The following is a 23,593-nucleotide window of genomic DNA, read 5'->3' as shown; positions in this document are numbered from 1 at the left end:
AGAAAGGCCATTTTCCATGATACATATTTCAAATCGACTGAAGCCGTGGGCTCAAAGGGGGGCCCAGTCAGAGCTTGAAGAACTAGGGTAAGATCCCATGGGGGGACTGGATCTTTAACGGGGGGTCTTAACAAAAATGTTCCTTTCAAGAAGGCCTTGCATATTTTGGAGGATGCTAGCGGCTCTGAGCTGTTACCAACATGGTAGTGGGAGATAGTTGCCAACTGAACTTTAATAGTAGAAGCACTGGCTCCTTGATCAAAGGTATGTGAAAGAAAGTCTAGGACTGCTGGAATTGGAGCCATAAAGGGATCTAAATTCCTGTGCTCCGCCCAGATCGAGAAACGTTTCCATTTACTGTTGTAGATCTTCCTGGTGGATGGTTTATGGGCGGCCACCAGGATGGCTTTAACCGAAGATGATATACCGGGAGTCCTAGCCATCAAGGGAACTGGATCAACCAAGCTGACAGCTTCAGGCAGTCCAGATTGGGGGTCTTCAATCCTAAAGGGTGACAGATTAGATCCGGTTTGGGATCCAAAATCCAAGGAGGATGTACTTGATGAGACCGTAGGTAAGGGAACCAGATTTGGCGAGGCCAGAATGGGGCTATGGGGTTAATTCTGCTCCCCAACCGATGTGCTTTCTGCAAGAATTTTGTCATCAAGGGAAGAGGAGGATAAGCATACAGAAGACCGGATGGCCAAGCATGAACTAGAGCGTCTCTGGGGATTTCCGCTGGTGGGGGAATCAGAGCGAAGAATTCGCTGCACTTTATGTTCGAAGGCGAGGCGAAGAGATCGCAAAAAGGTTGACCCCATTGGAGAAAGATTTGTTTCGCTACAGCAGGGTTCAGAGACCACTCGTAAGGTGAGAGGATCGTCTGACTCAACCTGTCCGCTAGGATGTCTGACTGACCCGGTATGTGTGTTGCTATGAGAAAGCGGTTGGTGGATATCGCCCATTCCCATATTCTCATTGCCTCCCTGCAAAGTGGATAGGATCTGGTTCCCCCCATTTTGTTTATGTACCAGACTACCGCCATGTTGTCTGTTTAAAGTGCAATAGTTCCTGGAGGGAGAGGGGGATGGAGAGCTTGCAACGCTAGAAGCACCGCCCTCATCTCCAGGACGCTGATATGCAGTGAGGTCTCTGTGAAAGTCCACGTGCCTTGGACGGATCTGCCCATGCAATGCCCCCCCCCCACCCAAGGAGAGAAGTGTCCGTGGTCACCATGACTTGGGGAGGACGTATAACAAAGGGGCGGCCTTCACGAAGGTCTCTGGAGTGGAGCCACCAAAGAAGCGATTCCCTGCAAATCCTGGTGAGAGGAACAGGTGTGGTCAGGGGTTGACAGAGGATGGACCATTGTACTTGTAACGTCCACTGAAGGAACCTCATCTTGAGGTGAGCGAAGGGGGATAGATTGATGGCCGCTGCCATAGATCCCAGGGCCCTCAGGACTAGTTCCGCTGGTGGGGCTGATGATCGTAAGAGATCTAGAATGTGAAGGCTCAGATTGCGAAGCCTGTCCATAGTCAGAAAGACTCTGGATTGAGTAGTGTCTATCCTGGCCCTATGAATTCCAAAATCTGAGTGGGTTGAAGGGAGGATTTCTGGAGATGTATCGTGATCCCTAGGTGGCGGGCTAGGTGTAAGAAGTAGTCCCTGCCTGAGCAGAGTTGATGCCTGATGGGGGCGGTAAGGAGCCAGTCGTCCAGGTACAGAAAGACCTGTATTCCCTGAAGCCTCAGGTGGGCCCCTACAACTGCCATGACCTTGGTGAACACCCTGGGGGCTGTGGTGAGACCGAAGGGTAGGACCCTGAACTGATAATGGCTGGCTCCCAGCCGAAAGCGGAGGAACCTCCTGGATGGTCTGCCCATCAAAATGTGGTAGTACGCATCCTTGAGGTCTACTGAGCACATCCAGTCATTCTCCTGCAGAAGTGGGAGAATGGATTGAATAGTGACTATCCGGAACATTTCCTTGGCAATTGACAGGTTCAGCGTTGACAGGTCGAGGATGAGTCGTAAGTCCCCCGTCTTTTTTAGCACCAGAAAGAACCTGGAATAAAAGCCTGATCCGGATTGTTCGGGGGGGGGGACGCACTGGAGGGCTCTTTTTCTTAGCAGCCCTAAGATTTCTGATGCTGCTGCCTCCCTCTGATTGGGTGGGACATCGGGGAGTTTTGTTGCTCGGGGAGGGTGAGATAGGAAGGGGATTGAATATCCTCTGGTTATGATTTGGAGCACCCAGCGATTTGTTGTGATGGACTCCCATTTCGCTAGGTGTTCCGAGAAGCACCCCTTGACTGCCTCCAGAGAGGAGCAGCCAGGCAAGGTTCTCTCGACCCAAAATTTTTCGGGCCCCCTCTGCCCCTGGGCCGGCGTCCACCCTGTCCTCTGCCTCTGAAGGATGAGTTATCCGGAGTGGAACGGGATTGTTGAGCTTTCCGGAACCACATCTTCTGTTGTCCTCTTTGGTGCCTGGAGTAGGACCTCTGAGGAGCCGAGAAGCAGATCCCGATGGCAGACAACGTCTTCCCGTCTTTCTCGCTCTGGAGAAGCATATTGCGGATGGTTTTGGACACCTTGAAGGGTTCTGCAAAGTCGCAGAGATGGAGCCAGGCTAGTCTACGTAAGACGATGCCTGTTCCACTAGCTCTAGCCACACCCTCCATAGCATGGGAAAGGAGCCGTATAGACGTGTTGGTGACTGACTTGAGAGTGGCCATTCGAGCCGAGAAGGTTCGCTTATCCTCGGCCGACATGGACTCTGGGGGTGATGCAGCGTACTCTTTAATCAGGTCTCGCTGCAGCCTAATCACATGTGCCATATAATTCAGTGACCTTACAGAGAAGGTCGCTGAAGAAAACAACCGCTTTCCCAAATGGTCCATCATCCGAGACTCCTTGTCTGGAAGATGCACCGAGGAACTCTCCTGTGCTAATTCATTTTTAGTGGCAGCCACCACCACCATGGCATCCACTGGGGCACCCTTGCTCCAAACTGTCCTGTCCGTGGGAGGGCTGAGTATCCTGTCCGGTCTCTTAGGAATTGGCTCAACAGTGTCCGGTTCCTTCCATGCCCTGGTAGTAATGAGGTCTACCAGGGGATCGGCGGGAGGGGACACCCAAGAGGTAGATGGGCCTGTATCAAACGCCTCCAGAAACACAGACTCATCTGAGGAAGGTTTTTGGGCAGACCACCCCCCTCTAATGCGTAACATTTCCATGATGTCTCCGAAGGAGACGTCTTCGGGGGGTGACCTTGGGGAACATTCCCCTTCCTCCAAGTCCGTGTCCTCTGTGAGGGACTCGGGTGAGTCCAAGTGCCTCCTCTTGCACTTCCGTTTGTGAGGGACCTCCTCGGGGGGGCTGTCCGAAGAGGCCTCACCAACAATGTCCTGTTCCCCTATGGGAACAATCTGGGACTTAGGCGCAGGCTGTTCCTGGGGCTGGATGATGGAGGACAGGCCCGTATGAGTGGGAATGTTGGGTGGATCCGAAGCAAGAGCCTGGGGTCTTGAATCCCTCGAGAGGACCCTCTCCACAACATCAAATGCCGAAGGGGGAACTGCTTTCCCTTGGATCTGAAAGCATTCCCCTCGGATCCGACGTGCGGATTGGCGCCGAAGGTGATCCGACCGGATCCGAAAGGGTAGTGTGCCCCGACCTTGACGGAGCCGAAGGTCCACTGGCCCTCTCAGATCTGATGTTCAGCTCACGGCCCCGAGAGCTCGGATCTGAAAATGGATCTGACAGACTCGAGGGTACAGTCGGCGCCGAAGTAGGAAGCACTGTCGGCACCGACCATACCCCGGCTCCGAAGCTAGTCGGATCCGACAGCTCCAAGCCCCGAAAGCGGGTTGGAGAAGGAGCGATGGGGGTGAAAAAAGGTGTGAAGCTGCCCCCCCCCAGCGGGGGGGAGGCAAGAGCACTCCCATCTGCATCTGGGCCTGAAGAAATCGATGCATCATCCAGTCCATATCAGCGTCTGACAAGCTTATGGTGGATCTAGATGAGGCCACCGAAGCCAGCCGGGAAGGCCGCCTGGATGACCTAGAAGGCAAACAGGTCTCCTCCTCCGGCTCCGGGGAGAATCGTGGAGAATAGAGCCGAAAGGGGGAAGGCCCAGAGACCTTAAGGGGAGAGGCGAGCTTTTTAGACAGCGGTGCCGAAGAGATGGATTCGGATCGCCTTTTATGGCTCCGGTGCCTCTCCTTCTCTCTTTCTCTATCTTTTCTCTCTTTTTTTCTGCTTTCCCTTTCCTCCTGGGTCAAGGTGGGAGGGTCAGTCCCGGCCAGGGGATCAGGAGTGACAGGTGGGGCAGCTGCGGCCACGGCCGGTGCCACCGAGGTGGAAGAAGCAGAGTCTGGGGGCAAAAGGCCCGCCAGAATGAGCTTCGACCTCCTATCCTTCAAAGCCCTGGGGTTGAAGGCTGCACAGATAGTACAGCCCGAAGAAAGGTGTTCAACCTCCAGGCAAAGGACACACCGAGTGTGACCATCTGCTGGAGACAGCTTATGGCCACACTCGGTACATTTTGAGAAAATGGCTTTAGGGCCTTCAGCCATTGTAAAAGAAAAAAGAATGGTAGGCCCACAAGCACACACCTTCACACAGGCAGAGGGGGGGAGGGGAATAAAACTAACTTAACTAAATTTTCAAGAGAACTACCCAACAAAGACTACAAAATATAGGGGGAGTTCACACACACCAAGAAAAGGAAAAATCTGACAGAAAAGAAGTTTTTTTTTTTTAAGACTGACTTACAGTACTATTTCTCAGAGTTCATTCTAGAGAAGCTTATGGAAGCCGCGGCAAACGAGATCTGAGGGTTAGAGGGAGATGGCAGAGCATTATGGGTAGGGGGAGGAGCTTGGAGCTCGGCTCTATTAGCTTGGAAAGTTGCCGGCTCGGATCCGAGTCGGATCTGATACCCACAGGTTGCAGAGCAAATGAAGTTAACTACTTCAGATCCAACTTTCCTACCGCTTACACACACACCAACTTACCTACCTCTTACACACACACACACACACACACACACACACACACCTACTTTCCTACCTCTTACACACAAACATCTACTTTCCTACGTCTTACACACACACACACAAACACCTACTTTCCTACCTCTTACACACACACACAAACACACCTACTTTCCCACCTCTTACACACACAGCCACACCTACTTTCCCACCTCTTACACACACACACACACACACACACACACACACACACACACACACACACACACACACACACAAACACCTACTTTCCTACCTCTTACACACACACACACACACCTACTTTCCTCCCTTTTACACACACACACACACACACACACACACACACACACACACACACACACTTTCCTCCCTCTTACAGACACACACACACACACACACACACACATACACACATGCACACCTGCTTTCCTCCCACTTACACACACACCTGTTTTCTTTCCTCTTACACACACACACACACACACACACACACATACCTTCCGGGTCTTTGAACAAGATCATCCACATCAGCTGTGCAGTAATTTCTATTAGATGGCAAAAGGGAGAAACATAAATAACATAAATCCCAGACCTGTCTTACTTGGAGGGAACAGAACAGTTGTTTAAAATTTCCATCCAAGTTTAACTGCTGGCAGAAAACACAAGTGAGCAGCTGCTCAGCATCAGCCATAAACGTGAACTTGTTCTTAGGTGTTTAATAGGCTAACAACCACAAGGGCCTTTTTAAGCCTAGCCATGCATCCCAAATCTCTGACAAGTTCTGATACCCTTGATAAGTGTAAACATGGGCCTGGGAGATGAACCATTTACAGGTTACCTGTGTCCATTAGAGACTTAGGTGCCAAACCAAGGATGAATTTCTGGTTTCCCATCCAAGTTGCGCTTGAATTGGGTTAGGGAGGAACTCTGCTTCACATGGATGGGGAGCCTATTACAGAGACGGGGTAGTCTCTGAGATACATACCTATCGCTCCAGCAGGTCCGATTTATATCGCAGGCAAGGTTTAAGTCTTTAGACTAATCTTTAGGGTAATTCTGGTGCTGTTTGTTTTCTGGAAATGCAGGACATCCATCAGAGTGGGGTGATCCTCCTCCTTCTCTAAAACCTCAGGGCAAGAAGCTGCTTAGCCGCAAACACAGAAATTAAACTACTCAGCCACAAACAGGAAAGTTTCTTTCTTTTTTTTAATTGTTTCTTTCTTTTTTTTAAATTGTGGATGAGCAGTGCAACTTTTCTTTTTTCATTTACAAGGTCGGTCGCTGACTATGACAGAAATCTAGGCAGGTGCAACTGAGTTTGTGGACCCCTAGAATTTATCATATGGACCTCACTTTCAGAAACACTGATTTAGGCAATCACAGTTGCTTAAATGACAGTCAGTCAGTGTTTGCGTGTTAGGAACTCTAGTAAGAAGCTATACGGCTTAGTTTAACAAAGAGTTATAATGCTGATAAATAACGCATCTTTGCCTAACTTTAACCTTTACTACAGTTTAACCCAGGTGCATATTTGATAGAGCAAAGACACACTGTACACAGAAAATATACATACTATCTGTTTACTTAATTGGCAAAAGACATATTTTGGTCCTCAGCTTTAAACTGGGGTATCGGCCAAGACACCAATCAGACTACTTACAACTCTAAAACAAAATTTTTGACATCTATAGTGTTATAAGCATTACACCCTTCTCGTAATTAAACCTTATCCTGTATTAGAAAGTGCAGGTGCACTTTCTAAAGGATAAATCCATTTTTCCATTTTTAATAAGGGACAAAAGTCCACCGAAATAAACAAAGAATAATAATTATCTACTGAAATAAACAGAAGAATAATTAACAATTTATAATGTTATAGTAATCTAACAAATTCTATTTTAGTAAATTTGAAGATGGCACTAAAGCATAGGTAGGCCCAATGGGGTGAAGGGAAAAAATCCACTAAAACTTTAAAAATTGTAACAAAGTGAGTCAGAAAATTACTTCTAACAAATAAAACACATGAAGACAGGTCACAAAAGTTTGAAAACATTAAATAAGAGCTCTGATAACCAATAGCCTAGGGTCATTTACAGCATCTGAAGCCGAGTGCATCAGCATACATCTTGACAGGAATTGAACCACAGTGCATCATAGGATAGGGAGAAAGGCTGTGGTAGCCTAGGAAAGTTTAATGTGCTGAGCTGTCCTAGAGTCTAATGGCCTTAGTCCTGCTATTACAGAGGATGGATCTCTTCTTATCAGATAATAAGAAGTTATGTACCTACCATAACGTTCCATGTTAGTTGTCTTCTTCTTGCCTTCTTTCTTGCTGGTTGGGTTCGGAGCCAATCCTCGGCTCCGACTCGGCCATCTTCTAAAGCTTGAGAGCTATTTACTGGCTCGAGGCCTCCCCATAACCCACAATGCCTGGCGCTAGATCCCCAGATCTCGGTTGGTAGACCTAACTACAGACAAATATAAGGACATCTGTCCTAACAGCATAAGTTTAGCTATAGAGCTAAAAGGTTGAGGGAACAAACCAGATAAGACCCAGCCAGCTAAAAGGAACTCAGAGGGCAACTCTTCTCGGTCTATTAGGATAGGGGGACGGAGGGTGGGACGCAAGAAAGAAGGCGAGAAGAAGACAACTAACATGGAACGTTATGGTAGGTACATAACTTCTTAATGTTAAGTTGTCTATCTCGCCTTCATTCTTGCTGGTTGGGACAGCGTCCCTAGCACCTCAGTCCTGGGTGGCTCATCGGAACAGACTCTTCAGCACAGTGGAACCAAAATCAGCTCTGCTCCTAGAGGCCACATCCAACTTATAATGAGAAATAAATGTATGGGGAGTGGCCCATGTAGCTGCCGCACAAATGGCTTCCATTGATAATCTTGCCTGAAAAGCTACAGAAGTAGCTAAAGCCCTAGTAGAGTGGCCTTTTGGTTTAGCAGGGAGCTCTTTGTTCCTCAATTGATAAATCAAAGTAATAACAGAAGTCAACTACCTAGATAGTTACTTTACACACTGGTAGACCTTGTTTACCTTCAGCATAGGACAGGAAGAGCTTATCTGATTTTCTAATTTGTTTAGTCCTATGCAAGTAGAAACGTAATTGTCTATGAACATCCAACTGATGTAATTTATGTTCAGCTTTGTTGGAATAATTTGGGAAGAAGACCGGAATATCAATGGACTGATTCAGATTACTCTCAGAAGGTACCTTAGGAAGGAAGGAGGGATTAGTCCTGAGCGAAACTCTGTCATTATGGAAAACTAAATAAGGAGGGCGAACACAAAGGGCCTGGAGTTCGGAAACTCTTCTGGCTGAGGTAATTGCCACAAGAAAGAGGGTTTTCCAAGAAAGAAACTTTAAGGAACATGAAGCTGTGGGTTCAAAGGGGGGGCAATATTAGGGAAGCTAAGATCAAATTAAGATCCCACGGAGGCGGGGGATCTCTTACTGGGGGCCTGAGCAAAGTAGTCCCTTTGAGAAAAGCTTTGCAAAGCTTATGGGACATGATACTAGTTACAGATAGGCTAACTGAACTCTAATGGTGGCAGAAGAGGACCCAGCCTGAAAAAGTTCCACTAAGAAATCTAAAACGTGGTGGACCAGGGCTGAAAAGGGATCTATGTTTTTAGACTCTGCCCAGTAAGAGAAATGTTTCCACTTACTAGCATAAGTTTTTCTGGTGGTAGATTTGTGCGAAGATAAGATGATTTCACGCACCGATTGGGAAATGTCCAGAAGCCTGGCTAAGATTGGAAGTGGAGCAACCAAGCAGTGAGGTTGAGAGATTGCAGGGATTGGTGCAGCCTGCCTGACTGATGGATCAGGAGGTCTGGTACTGGGTCCAGGGTTGCTCCAGGAGGTGATGATACAGGAACGGAAAACAAATTTGTCGAGGCCAGTAGGGGGCAATGAGGATCATCTTGCATCCCAGCGCGGTAGCTTTCTGTATTAGTTTGGGAATAAGGGGAAATGGAGGGAATGAATAAAGAAGACCCTGAGGCCAATTGTGGATTAGAGCATCTCTGGGAGGGTATCCGGGAAGAGGGAGGAGAGAAAAGAAACTGTCACACTTGCTGTTGAAGGGGGTGGCGAAAAGGTCGCAGCAAGGCTGACCCCATTTGCGGAAGATTTGGTCCACCACTGTATGATTGAGAGACCACTCGTGATGCATGAGAATTGCTCTGCTCAGCCTGTCCGCTATAACGTTGGACTTCCCAGGGATGTGCGTTGCCATCAGAAACTGCTGGGAAGAGATTGCCCATTGCCAGAGTCTGAGTGCTTCTCGACATAGGGGGTAGGACTTGGTTCCGCCCTGCTTGTTGATGTACCACACTACCGACATATTGTCTGTCTGAATTGCAATGGTTCTGGTGGGAAGAGAGTTCTGAAGAGTTTGCAACGCCAAAAGCACAGCTCTCATCTCCAAGACATTGATATGCAGATGGTACTCATGGGGTTGCCATGTGCCTTGGACTGTTCTGCCCTGAAAGTGCCCCCCCCCCACCCGATCAGGGAGGCATCCGTGGTCACCGTGGCTACTGGAGGAGGAAGAACAAATGGTCTGCCCTGGGGTACTAACGGGGAAACGATCCACCAAGCAAGCTGGTCTTTGCATGTCTGTGTAATCATAATCATGTGAGACATTGGAAGTTGTAGAAATGACCATTGGGTGAAAAGCAACCACTGAAGAATCCTCATATGAAAACGAGCCAGGGGGACTAGTATGATCGCTGCTGCCATGAGGCCCAATGTCTTTAGGACGAATCTGGCCTGAATTTTCTTGCATCCTAATAACACCTGTACATGGCGAATATCTAATACTCTCTGTAACGGAAGTCTCACTGACATGGCTTTTGTACTTAAACTTGCACCTATAAAGGTTATAGACTGACAAGGTGACAATGCAGACTTTTCGAAATTTATTGTGATACCTAGCTTGGAGCAAGTTTGGATGGTGTAGTTCCTGGCTCGTAGCAGCTGATGTCTGGTGGTAGCAGTAAGGAGCCAGTCGTCTAGATAGGGAAACACCTGGAATCCTTGCCATCTCAGGTGAGAGGTAACTACTGCCATACATTTGGTGAACACCCTGGGGGCTGTGGTGAGACCAAAGGGCAGAGCTCGGAACTGATAATGACTGGCTCCCAGCCGGAAGCGGAGGAATCTTCTGGAGCGCCTGTCCATTTTGATATGGTAGTACGCATCTTGAAGATCTATGGAGCACATCCAATTGTCCTGACCCAAAAAGGGTAGAATGGACTGAAGCGTGACCATCCGGAACGTCGTTCTTTGTACAGATCTGTTTAGTCTGCTGAGATCCAAAATGGGTCTCCAGTCCCCTGTCTTTTTTGGTACCAAAAAGAACCTTGAGTAAATTCCAGATCCTTGCTGGTCTGCTGGGACTCGTTGGATGGCTCTTTTCTGTAGCAGTTTTGAGATCTCTTGGACTGCTTGTTCCCTTAGACTGGGTGGAACATCTGGAAGGGATTTGTTCGACCTTAAGGAGGTATGAACGAAGGGAATTATGTAACCTCCGGATATGATAGACTGTACCCATCTGTCTTGAGTTATGTCTTGCCAGGCTTTTGGGTACAGCGATAATTTTCCCCCGACTGCCTCCGAAGGCGGGCAGCCCCTCAGGGATGCTGGAAGGGCTTGTCAGAGAAGGAATCTCTGCTGCCCTGATTTTGCGGGCCCCCTCTGCTTCAAGGGCGGCATCTATTGTTGTTCCCTCCTCTGCCCCTGGAGGGAAACTCACCACCTGTGTCAGGCACGGCTCCCTGGGGTTTCTGGAACCACACTTTTCTGACCTTTGGGGTATGGTCTAGAAGGAGTGGAAAAAACGGACTCCCACAGCAGGGAGAGTCTTGCCTTCCTGCTCACACCTTAAGGGTATCCTTCACCTGTGGTCCAAAAAGAGCAGAACCATCAAAAGGGGTATTGGTGAAAGACGCCTTAAAGGGGTCCGCAAAGTTACATAACCGCATCCAAGCATGCCTTCTCAAGGCCACACCTGTGCCTGCGGCTCTACTCGCCCCATCGGCCACATAAGAAATGAGCCGCATGGAGGAGTTCACTATCGAATTAAGAGTCACCAGCTGGGAGGTAATCTTATCCTGGGATCCCGCAGCTGATGGATCTTGAAGGGTATCTCCTAGCTCCTTAAGGAGAACCCTTTGAAGGCATGTAAAATGGCACAATTAGTTCAGCAACCGCATGGAAAAGGTCGCTGAGGAAAACATCCGCTTCCCGTATTTGTCCATCATCCTAGACTCCTTATTAGGGGGATGGACAGACGAAGAAGTCTCAGCCAACTCCTTTTTCATGGCCGCTGCTACCACCATAGCATCAACAGGGACACCCTTTGTCAAAAATTGCTTGTCTTGTGGTGCTGTGATGAATTTCGTGGGCCTTCGGGGAGTTGGTTCTACCGTGTCTGGGGCTGACCATGCCTTTCGAGTCACCACTGCCATCAGTGGATCGAAAGACGGAGACAACCAGGAGGTGGAGTGGTGAGAACCAAATGCGTCCAGATATACCGACTCATCCTCAGAAGGGTTAAGGGTAGTCCAGTTCCCCCTCTGCCTAAGCATCTCAAGGATGTCTGAGAAGGAGACATCTTCAGAGGGGAACCTCGGGGACCCTTCTGAATCCTCTAAGTCGGTATCCGAAGTGACAGACTCAGGGGAGTCAACATGCTTCCTCTTACATTTCCTCTTTCGAGGGGGCTCCTCTGAATGATCAGGGGAGGTCTCGGAAGAGGAGGATGTGCCCACTGGGGCGACCTGGAGCGCTTGTTCTCCTCGCTTGGGGTTTGGAGGAGGGGCAGAGGCAGATGCAGGCACCATGGGGGGAGAAGCTGAAGAGGCTGATCATGGGGCTGACTGAGGGGCCAGCACACTCCTCATGACCTCAAAGGCACCCCTTCCCGGCAGAGAAGGTGGCTCAGGCTCCAAAGAGACCGGAACCCTCCCCGGCACCGAGAGGGATGGCTCCGAGGCCGATGTAGGAGCCGAGCTCACCTGCGCCGAAGCTCCGAGAGGGAGAACGGGGTTGGACAAGGGTGCAATGCCACTTGCCCCCTCGGAACCGACGAGGGAGTCTCGGCACCCAGATCCCTCCAAGGACAGTGCCATGGAAGTGATTGGAGCCGAAGGAACCGAAAGGGTAGGTATCGGCACCGACGGTTCCACGATCCGAACCCCAACCAGCTCCGTCTCCGAACTCAAGGGGTGAGTCGAAGGAGGAACTACTGTAGAGATGGGCAGAGCCGAACCCTGATGAGGGGGGCTGGATAGCATTTTAGCCAGGGCCTGCGATTTCAGAAGTCTGCTCACCACTCTCTCCCAGTCATGGTCAGACAGTCTTAAAGACCGAGAAGAGTGAGATCGGTGACTTCGCTCCGAGTGTAACAGAGGTGACCCCGGAGCCGAGCGAATCGACTCTAGGGATGGGGACCTAGAACGCTTTCGGCTCCCTGAAGGTTCCGACATCAGGATCGGAGCCGACTGAGAGGCAGGCACTTCGGTTCCGGCCGGAACCGAAGTCGAAGCAGACGCCATACCAGATGACGGCTCCAAGCTGGGAGGCGACAGCTTGGAGGGTTTCCCTGGCTGAGTCTTAGCAGGTGACCCTTCAGGTTTTAGTAATCCTCTAACTTATTCCTACGCTCCTGCAGGACTCTTGGACTAAAGGCGTGACACACCGAACAAGAGTCCTGCAGGTGTAGGGCGCCCAAGCAGTAGACACAAGAAGTGTGACCATCTGTCAGAGACATTTTCTGACAGCATGAGTCACACTTCTTGAATCCCGATACGTTAGTATCTTTGGACATCCTGTAAAAAAAAAAAAATCACAGGAAAAAAAGGCCAACAGTACAACAGTAGTAGAACCGTACACACAAAAAAAAAACAGTTACCACACCTTAACAACACACACACACTATAACTATAATATATATATATATATATATATATATATGCTATAAAAAGTAAAGTACTACAACTATTTCTACCTGAAAACACTACAAAAGGTATTTTAGAGGACAAGGGTTAGCCTCTAACTAAAACGGCTACCTTGAAGAGAGAAAAACAGAGGGGGGAGGGGAAAACTCTCTAACAGTAAAAACGAGTTTTCTAAGGGGATGGAATAGATCTAAAACTACACAGAGACAAAAAGTACTAAACTACTATAATAAGAACTAAACGCTAACTATTTATATGAAAAGTTTTTATATAAAACCTATCAAAAGACAAAAATACGACCTGAGCCAGCAAAAGCAACCTCGTAGCAGAAGCGGCAAACGAGATCTGGGGATCTAGCGCCAGGTATTGCGGGATATGGGGAGGCCTCGAGCCAGTAAATAGCTCTCGAACTTTAGAAGATGGCCGAGTCGGAGCAGAGGATCGGCTCCGAACCCAACCAGCAAGAATGAAGGCGAGATAGACAACTTAACATCGCATTTTATATAGTAGCACAAGCACGGTCATGTCTGACTTCCTGCTTCATTCAATGTATAAATTACAAAATACATTGCTGATGTAGGGCAATTAAGAGAATTCCTTAAGTAAGGTTAAAAAAGAGCAGCACAACACAGCTGCTTCACAACCACTACTGGAGTAACACTGACAGATAAAATCAGAGACTTTCAGGATAATGAATATTAGTAGTGAGGCTTAGAGAAGTAGGCACACAAATGGACCATTCCAAGTTTATTAAAACTGAATCAGCAGCTAACTTGCTAGGATATTAAATTGCTAAGGAATACTACTGAAAGAAGGCAGGTGTATCATCTTGTAAGACAGGCAATGAATTAATACAGAATGTGGACAATCTTAACTCATTTGTGCCTGCAGCACTGCTTGTATATGATTATGAATGGCTCTTACAATGCCTGAGGCAGGAAGAGCACCTCCATATTGCACAAGCAGCCTGAATAAGGCATTACAGCATTTAGTCTGCATGTATTCTTTAACTTTTGTCATTATGGATGCATGGCAAGGATTGTTTTATCCCTTGATTATGTATTTGCGATTATATGTAATAAAAATACGGTATTGCCGTTTGAAAATTTGAAGGAAAAAGAATTAACTTCCAGCCAAAATTTATCTAAGAATTGCTGTTTCCCAAAGGAATGCATTCTGAATTCTATGGCATCAATACCACATGAAAGAAAGTATTAGCAATCTGTTTTTCCTTCCGGCATAAGACTGGTATGGAAACATTTATCTTCTTACAAATTTCAGTCAAAGTAACACCATTCCTCTGCTCCTCCTCATTTTTCTCCCTGAAACCATTAAGAGTTGCATAGACAATTTCCCCCATCCAACAGACTGGCTGATTCTTTGCTGGTATCAGACATCTTTGCAGCTTAGTTCAGAACTCTCCAGATACGTCAGCCAAACATGCATTCTCATGCTGCTCCCCATATTAAGCCTTTTTTGTTTCTTTCTTTCTTTACAAAGGATTTTCGTAACAGTGGAGAGAATCAATGAATAAAGGGTGACTGGACAGCAGTGGCAGACAACCTGCAACAAAAGGATTTTTTTTTTTTTTTTTTACATATGCAACTGAGAAAATTTGTGCTGAAATGTCTTTCTGTGCACAGCAGAAATTATGAACAGTAACTTGATGCACTGTGAAATGCCAGGGGAAGGACGGAATCCAAAACAGCTAAATTGACTAAGGTAACGTATTTTACAACTGCTTGAATCACTTCCATTAAAGTTTTTTGAAAGGAAACAGTGGAGGCAAAAATGCAGACCATTCTTCTTTTCCATTTTGTAAAACATTGTATCATAGTTTGTCAGTTAGCATAGAGGATAAAGATTATAAATTGTTAACCAGCTCCTTCCTGTTGTCCAGAGTTTGATTCCTCAGTCTCCATTTGTCTACTGTTTGACAATGAGCAAGCCACTTAATCAGATAGTGCTCTAGGGGAATTAGGAAATTGGACTAGGCTCCTCAATGGTCTACTGAACCTCATGCCTAATAACTATCTTTGAAACTATTTACATATTTTAGGGTACAGGTGCAGCAGTTTTCATCTTCCACAAATACACAGGTATTTGTGATCTCACTTTAGAAACTATTTCCTATCAGAAAACACACTTCAAGGAAACTGAGGTCTTGTTAATTGGTCAAATTTGTTTTCTCCCAAAGGCAAGGCTCAATTTTATTTAGACATTGTTAACACCAAAGAATTCAGCAGAATACATGGACAGAATAACCCTTCTATGGCATGCAGTGTATAACTCTAATATGAATTATGTAAAGGGGATGATGTAAAGCAGGATAGTCCGGTACTTCATAACAAAGAAGATACCAACATTCAGATATCTGTTTGCAATAACTGCTGGAGCAAGAAAAGGGGGGGTATTGTGACTGCACTTGTTAATCAAAAGTGAGGTCATTAATTTTGATTAAAAAAGTTAATTTACAGTACTCCTTTCCTCTGCAGTTAAAGAACTTGGTTTTGATTGAAGAGTGCAGTCACAATACTCATTTCCTCCCTAGCAACTGAAGATGTCCGAGTGTTGGCTTCTTCAATAGAAACAGCCAAAAATTCCAAAAAAAGATAGACATCAGCTGCACTGTTAACCTTCAGTACATGAAATAAACTAGTCAAATTAAGTACATAGTGCAGGACCTTGTAATTTGTTGGGGTGGTGATAAGGAGGTTGGTGCACAGCGTTTATAAAACAGGATTACCACATATCATACATGTTACTCTGCCGATCGTAAGGATTTTCTTAAGCTTTATGAATAGCAGCGGTTTTGGGCAAGGGGCTAACATGTTTTAGTGGAGGATAATACAAGTTCAGAAATGTACATCATTATACAAGCAGATTACTTGTATCCCTACTGTGTACAAAGCTGGTGTTGTGCTGTTTATGATTGTACTGTTGTCCTCAAAACTTGGTTTTGATGCTGGAGAAGGGGTCAGCTTGAATTTCCTGTTAGAATATGGTTTAGAAGGTTAGCAGGCAGTGATTCACTGCTCGTACAGTGGTCACTGTGTTCTTCCTGCTTTTGACTGTAATAACAAGTCCATGGCTGGAGGCTGCCTGATAATGCCCATCCTCTTGCTGTCTGCCATTAAAGAGACCAATTCTTCTGAACCTATAGTAGACTACAAAACTTTTGTTTGGGGGGGGGACTCCACATGCTTTCATCACTATACAGCAATGTGGCTTTAGAACTGGACTTTGTACTGCATTATAGTATATTTCAGCCTATGTGGAATTGCATCCTCCATAGTTGCAAGTCTAAATCCTATTCTAAGAAAAGTACAGACATAATGGAAAAAGTATAATAGCAGGGCAGTTTCTACCTGATGTATCAGATATTGGTTTTGTATGGTATGCTAGTCACATCTGCATTCTTGACTGTCATCAAGAGCTGTTTTGTTGTTGGCTTGAAGAATATAAAGGGATGCACAAGAATAGAAACTCTAAATGGTTTCTGTCCAGTTACGGATATATGCTGTATGTTAATGTAAAACAGACAACGTTACTAAGTACTTTAGGGAATCAAGTTTACATTATGGCAAATGAACTCTGCAATAAAGAATTTTGGAGCTGTACAGTTTCAGAGAATTTACTTTTGAATGGCTAATTAGGCAAATATGCATATTATACATGAACATACTTTGTGTGCACAACTGTGTGGCCACATTAGTACTGTCTCAACTAGTTCCCTGGATTAAAAAAAAAGAATGATTAGATACCACAGCTGGCATAAGATGCTATCATTTGTTTTGCAGTGAACCTAAACAAATTATAGACTGTGACTGGATTACACTGACCTGCCAGCTCTTTTAAAACTATTGAGAAACACCAAATAGCTAACACATGTCCAGTGACAAGTGGAATGTACAGAACAGAGCCCGCAATTAGTTTCTGTCCAGTTATGAAAATGTGCTATGTGCTAACAATCTGTATTAATAACTTCAAAGTAGTGCATGTTGTGGGGTAATGTACAGCATTATATTCATGCCCACATGCTGGCAATGAACATAACACTGCTACTTGGTTCCTCTGCTGTACAGCTGCAGAAACTAGAAACTAGATGGCTTAGGAGCATATGCACTTTATATACCATCATATTTTCATGACTGCATGCATAATTTGTATGGCCAAAGCAGTATCGTTTCTACAGGCTGGATGAGACACAAAAGAGATCACAGTTAGAAGCACAGACTATATAAGGGATATTTGCATTTGTTTTGCAAGTTGTCATAAGTATTATTAATTACTGCTATAACTGACTGAAACATTCAAGTGACTGTCCATTCTAAAGCACTGAGCTACATGCCACAGATTGAATTAGCATAAAGCTTACAAATGTAACATGACCCAAAAATAGGATGCACAATAATAAATAAAACTTTCCTACAGAACTGTGATTGTGTGTTAATATGTTAATATTTGTGTTAATAATTTGAATGAGTGACCGTCTATGGTCCAGTTTTGACATCAAATGAAAGCATACACAATAACAGAAAAATGATGCACTGTGTCCAAACTGTACAGCTTCAGACATATTTACATTTTCATAATGTTGTAATTACATCCTAAACACAATCAAATTAACAAAATCGCACTACATCAAAATGTAGCTAATACCTGCAGAAACAAAACTGATGATGACAATATCAGTCTAACTGCTAAGATTACACAGACAATTAAAGCTATTTAATTTTACTAACACTCATTTTTGTGAATGATTGCTTAATATAAAAAACAGCATTATAACTAGCTAAACAATAGTATAACCAGTGCAAAGATTACTGTGTTCGTTGCACATTTGTTGTACACTCTGAGCATGATTTTTTTTCTGATATTTAGATTTGTTTAAATGCAACTATATTTTCAGAAAAACAGCCCAAACAAAGCTGTCCAAGAAGGAAATTCTCAGGTCACTGGAGGTGTGAAACTACACCGCTCATAGGTGTAAATGAATTAAAACATACCTGCACTGTACAGTTTCTGTAGTAAAAATAAATTCTACATAGTGAAACCCATGTGTGCACCCAGTTTTACACAAGTGCTACTGTCAGCAAATTCAAATGGCCAATTACTGTCTGTCCTCACTATACTGCAGCACTACTTCAGAACTATATATTTAACAAAGCAAAATGAAAACACACTGACATTCAAAGTTTTCAATCAATCATTTAAAACACTTCAAATGTGTGCATCTTAGTCTTCAAACATTTTGAAATTTTACAGTGTTGTGCAGTTTTTCTGTAAGGCTCCATACCTGAGAAGTATAGTAGCAAAGGTGGAACAAATCTAAAGGGGGTGAGAATGGAAATTTGTAAGGCCCCGTGAAGGCAGAATCACTTGCTTCATCAACACTGCTTGAAGTAATGATGCTGGAATCTACAGAGGTCACACACGGGTGAACCAGGATATCCTGAAGGGGTGAACCATTGGGAGGCAAGTTCAGGTTGATAGTCACAGTTGGCAGAATTCCTTCCAAATCACACTGTGGAAATATTGAGTCAGGAAGTTACTAAGTGCTTCAAAACAAGATAAATCATTAAGGCATCATTATATTTTCCGATGTGTAAAGGACAAAATGCTGCTGACAGAAAAAATCTACTTACGCAGCTAACCTCTGCATTGTCAACTGTATAAGAACATACCAAACACAGTAAACTACACAGATCTCTCTGTTATGGATAGTTTGACAAATTAGTAGAACAAGCTGATTACTTGTACTTCTTTATCTGTACATGTATTATACATAATTTACTGAAACCACCCAATAAAATAAGTGAATGTTTAAAGAACAATGTATAAACTATGAAAATGTTACATATTTACATATAAATGAACTAATATGTATAAGAAAAAGTAAATGATTATGTGCACAGAATGGGTGTGGGTACAGCAACCACAGAAAAAGATTCACCCCCTTCCCTTACCCTCAGCTCCAGGTTGAACATCTTGGTTTTCTTTTTTCCCCTTAGACTGGGCAAAACTACAGTCTATTTTAACATTTACTGAAGTTGTTCTATCTTAAAGACGGTCGTTCCCCCAGTAAAGTATCTCACTTGTCCATTACAATTCTGAAGAAAAGAGTGCCCCTCTCACCCTTTTCAGGAACTTTCTAACACTTCTAAATTCAGGCTATTAAGTCTAGCAATCTTTATTTCATCAAGTTTAGAGAAATCTCTACTGCATAGAGTCTTTATACTTTGAAGGGACTACCAGAAGGTTAATATAGGAAAGTAAAATTTTATTTCTCTTTGCAGTTTATACATTTATTTTTTGTACTGTATTTTTCCCGGTCTGATCATCAAGCCTAAGTCAGCAGCCCACAGATATATTTGCTCCCATATCCTGTTCAAGCAATGCATCTGCCTTAGCCATCTGACATTTCCCTGTCTGCTGTAGGGATTTCACTACTGGAACCAAACCTTTGAAGACAGACAGCGTGAGGGAAAAATATGTTGAATTACAGCAGTTCATCATTGTCTGGGCTACGTTTATCATTTATTGTGCCTACAACTGTCTCCGCTTCTGGCTAGAGCACACAGTCCAATGTTCTGTAGTGCTGAGGTGCGAGAGCATGCTTTCACATATTATGCAGTGCTCATCGACAGCAACAGCATTCTGTTCCTGGGAGTGAGGCTTTTGCTCACCTAGTCCAAACGTACCGAGCTGCTATCTCAAGCCTTTCTAAAAGTGGAGCTCTCAAACTGGACCAAACTAACTCCATTTCCTCAGGATGGTGCACTGATGTCCATGACTCACTCCCCATCCCTCCCCAGCTGACTCTTCCAGTTTTCTGGAAGTTACTCAGACCTTGGTCATATGGGGGAAGAATGAATGTTTTATCCTTCTGCGCCAGGGAGCCAGCTTTAGCTTTATGGTTTTGACACTCAAACCTGGAATCAGTTTCTGAAGCACAGCTCATCTGGGCATGATCATATTCTGATGACTATTATAATATCCAAGTAAGATCAATGCAAAAGAATATCCTGTTATAACAATTAAGGTTTACAAAAAATGCTGTCTACATTTCACCAGTGGCTATATGCATATAAACAAATGATATCATCTGACTTGGGAAGATCACTATGGATTTTATGTATAAAGGTACACATCCCTATCCTGTGGTGTTGACAACAGAAGAAACTATACAATGTTTCAGGGATAGTCCTTTGAAGAACAGATCAGGAAATAATTTGGGTGTTTCACAAGTCCTCCTAAACTGAATCTTGCAAAGCTGTGCAAAAGCCAAAAGGATATTGGGAAGAACATCTAGGAAAGTGGATTACATAAAAGCAGAAGTCCTTGCACCACTGTACAAGACACTAGTGGGGCTACATTTGGAGGGTGGCATCCAGTTCTGGAATAAATGCAGAGGAAAGGAGGCCTGGCTGGTAGGAAGTAAGGACGATTTTTAAAATAGTGAAAAGGAATGAACAGGCTGGATTGCTACAAATAACTTGGCTTAGGATGGCTACCCTAGAAATATGAAGAATTTGAATATTCCACTCTGTCAAGGGGCAAGTATGAGAACGAGAGCAATTCAACTCAGACCGAAGAAAAACTATTTAAAAGGTAGGTAGTAGGGGGCATGGAATGTACTATACAATTACATGTAGAGGACAGATCAACATATAGAGTCAAGATAATTGCTGACATCTCAGACAGATGGAAGAAAACACGTGGTAGTAAAGGGATAGCTGCTTACACTTGGGCAGATCCAGTAGCTCATTAGTCTTTTTCCTTCTATAACTTTGTGAGGTACAATGCCCCTTTCGGCATGTACCTCAAAGCACATGCAGCAGCTGGAGAATCCACAGAGGTTCCTCACCAGGAAAATCCAGGGCCTCAAACCTCTACCCTACACAGATAGGCTAAAGGCCCTATCCCTCTACTCAGTCTCCTACAGACTCCTTACAGGTGTGACCTCTGTCTGGCATACAAAGCAATCTCAGACTCCGCTTTGATGGGACTGCTGCATATCTGCAAGTCAAGCTCCGCTCGAGTAACCCACATGCTCAGCCTCAACCTGGTCTGTGACATCAATAGGATTTGTTGGCGGGACAGATTTGTGTCCCAGAGACTCCCCCTTTTGTGGAACAGACTCCCTCTCCATGTCAAGCAGAGTACCTCATTAACCCTTTTTAAGTACAACCTGGATAACTGGATGGGGAACAGAAAATACACCCCTGGGATTCCACCTGTGTCCCTGCTGGACAGTGGCATCGGGTGCTGACTTGTTGGAACATGAGCTAAATTCTTGGCTAGGCTTGTAAGGGCCTCAGGGCCAAGGGTATAGTAAATTCCTATTCCTGGTCTCTGCTGTTGTGGTGTGTTCCCAATGTAAAAAGTAATAAACATTTTTTTAAATTACTTAAGTATCGAGCTTCACAGGTGACAGATTTTGTAATATCTGAAAAGTAATTTACGCAAGTGAATGCTATTAAAACTTCACTCTGCTGAGAGCTGCTGTTTTCCTTGCTGGACTTGGATGTACTTAACATTTCCTCAATAGATCTCTTTTTCTTGGAAGCCTAGCCATTTTAAAAGCACTACTACTACTACCCTCCTGGCTTCATCTCAGTGCAGACAGTTCCAAAGTATGCAGTTTATTATATGGCTGCAAAACTTCTGCAATATGATGCGTGTTATAACCAGGAGTTACTGACAATTACATCTTCGCTTTTTGTTCCTTCTAAATGTATCCAAATCTACATTCTGAATTAATGGTTCTGGAAATTACTACCTTTAAGCACTTACTCTGACAAATAGTGAGTCACAGATAACCAAAAGTAAAAGCTGTAGCCTTGACAGGACTTAAAGGACCACTACATACTACTACACTTGTTTTCTCATTTCTGGAGTGTTTTTTTCTCTCCATCTTTTGAAAGTAGCATTGTAGCATATGCTTTCTGCTATGGTAAATCATGATTTTGACTGTTTTTTTTCATTACCCATTCTTCAGCACCAGTACTGTGAGCAATCTTTAAGCTTGAAAAGGTCTTGCAGAGCTGTAGAGACCACATGAGTGCTCAAATCATTTGCTAATAATGCCCTTTATTATTTTTCACCTTTTCCACAGCTGCTGCTCACGAATCACCCATAAACCGCCTTCCCCAGTCTTTTCGCACAGGGAATGCCCCAACCATTAGCTATGCATGAGCTGTTTTCATATCTGCTTCTGTTACCAGTAAAAAAGCAATGCTGACATACAGTGGAACTATTCTATTCACTGTAGTTGCTAGACAAATTTGTTTTTGTGAGGGATTGCTAACACACACACAGTTCGTAAGTAAAGAGTTTTTTTTTGTTTTGCTACAGGTATGTGCATCACATTTTCTTTGGATTAGTTCATTTCCTGATAATGTGTAATAATATGCTGTGCTTCTGTAATGCGATTGATTGCATGCACCTATCTCATAATAACATGCTGAATCTGCAGCTGCATTGTGTTTCCTTACAGCCTACATCCCACTTATTCAGAACTTCACTCTATAACATGTTGTTGTGTCTTTTGGCTTTTCCCGATTAGGGGTCGCCACAGTGGAACTCCGGTCTGCTAATGATTGGTAGTTGATTTTTACGTGCCGAGTTACCAGCCCTGACACACAACCTTCAACGAAGGTACGCCCATTCACGCATGTCTCCACGCAGAAGACGCTCTAGCTGAGAATCGAACCGGACAGCATCTTACTGTGAGGCGACAACGCTACCGCAGCACCACCACCGCGGGTTATATAACATACTAACTGAAAATACAAACAAGTCAAAAAAAGCAATTCAAACAGACTACAAACTGTTAAAGACAAGTCCAAAAGTCACAGGCAAAGCTCTGAAGCACAGTAGTTTACTTTCCAACTAAAACGCTTTTCGTCACCCCATGTAGAGTAACTTCCTCAGAATTGAACAACTGGAAACTAAGTAACAGTTTTAAAAGACCTGCAATTGTCATCACATGACAAGTGGAGCCAATCAACACAGTATCCCATTTAAACATATAGTAAATATTAAAACAATGTTTAAAAGATATCAAAGAAAAACAAAAAGGTAAAGACCTTACAAAACATGTAGTAAACTAATAACAAATGGGCTACTACACAAAGAAATATATTTAAAGTCAATAATAGGAAATAAATAAATGATAAAATAAACTTAGTTCTTGTATATAATGAAGTAAATTTTTAAATATCCAATATTTTTACCTATTTAAACTTCTTAATTTTAGCAGGCAGGAAATATTACAGTTGTCATTTAAGCCTGGATGTGAAAAAGCATTTAGAATCAATTGCCATTGTAACTCACGCTCCTCCAATTGTAAACTTGAAGGACCACCCCTTATATCTGGTGTGAGTTGATCGATAGCTTTAAAACAGAACTTGTGACCCTCCATTCAGAAAGGAATGTTTGGCTAAAGCATTGTCACTTTTATTTTTAACAATAGCATGGACATGCTCATAGATTCTTTCTCTAAATTTACGGTCTGTTTTACCGATGTAAAACGCCAGACAGTTGGTCCAAGTTGCAATGTATATAACTGCTTCAGACTCACAATT

General features: G+C 44.3%; 1 protein-coding gene across 3 annotated transcripts in view; it reads right to left on the bottom strand.

The window, feature by feature from the left end:
• Window positions 1-23,593, bottom strand: part of AP5M1 (adaptor related protein complex 5 subunit mu 1) — an 857,482-nt gene that overhangs the window by 652,888 nt on the left and 181,001 nt on the right. For all 3 annotated transcript variants that reach the window (XM_044074440.1, XM_044074442.1, XM_044074441.1), the window contains one exon: window positions 18,301-18,528. In XM_044074440.1, the coding sequence (XP_043930375.1) occupies window positions 18,301-18,528 (228 nt within the window). The remainder of the gene's footprint in view (window positions 1-18,300; window positions 18,529-23,593) is intronic.

The sequence above is a fragment of the Protopterus annectens genome, chromosome 6.part0, assembly GCF_019279795.1.
Source record: "Protopterus annectens isolate FY-2018-M chromosome 6.part0, PAN1.0, whole genome shotgun sequence".
NCBI lineage: Eukaryota > Metazoa > Chordata > Ceratodontiformes > Protopteridae > Protopterus > Protopterus annectens.
Note: the sequence above shows the minus strand (reverse complement) of the source record. Positions and strands in the feature narration are given on the sequence as shown.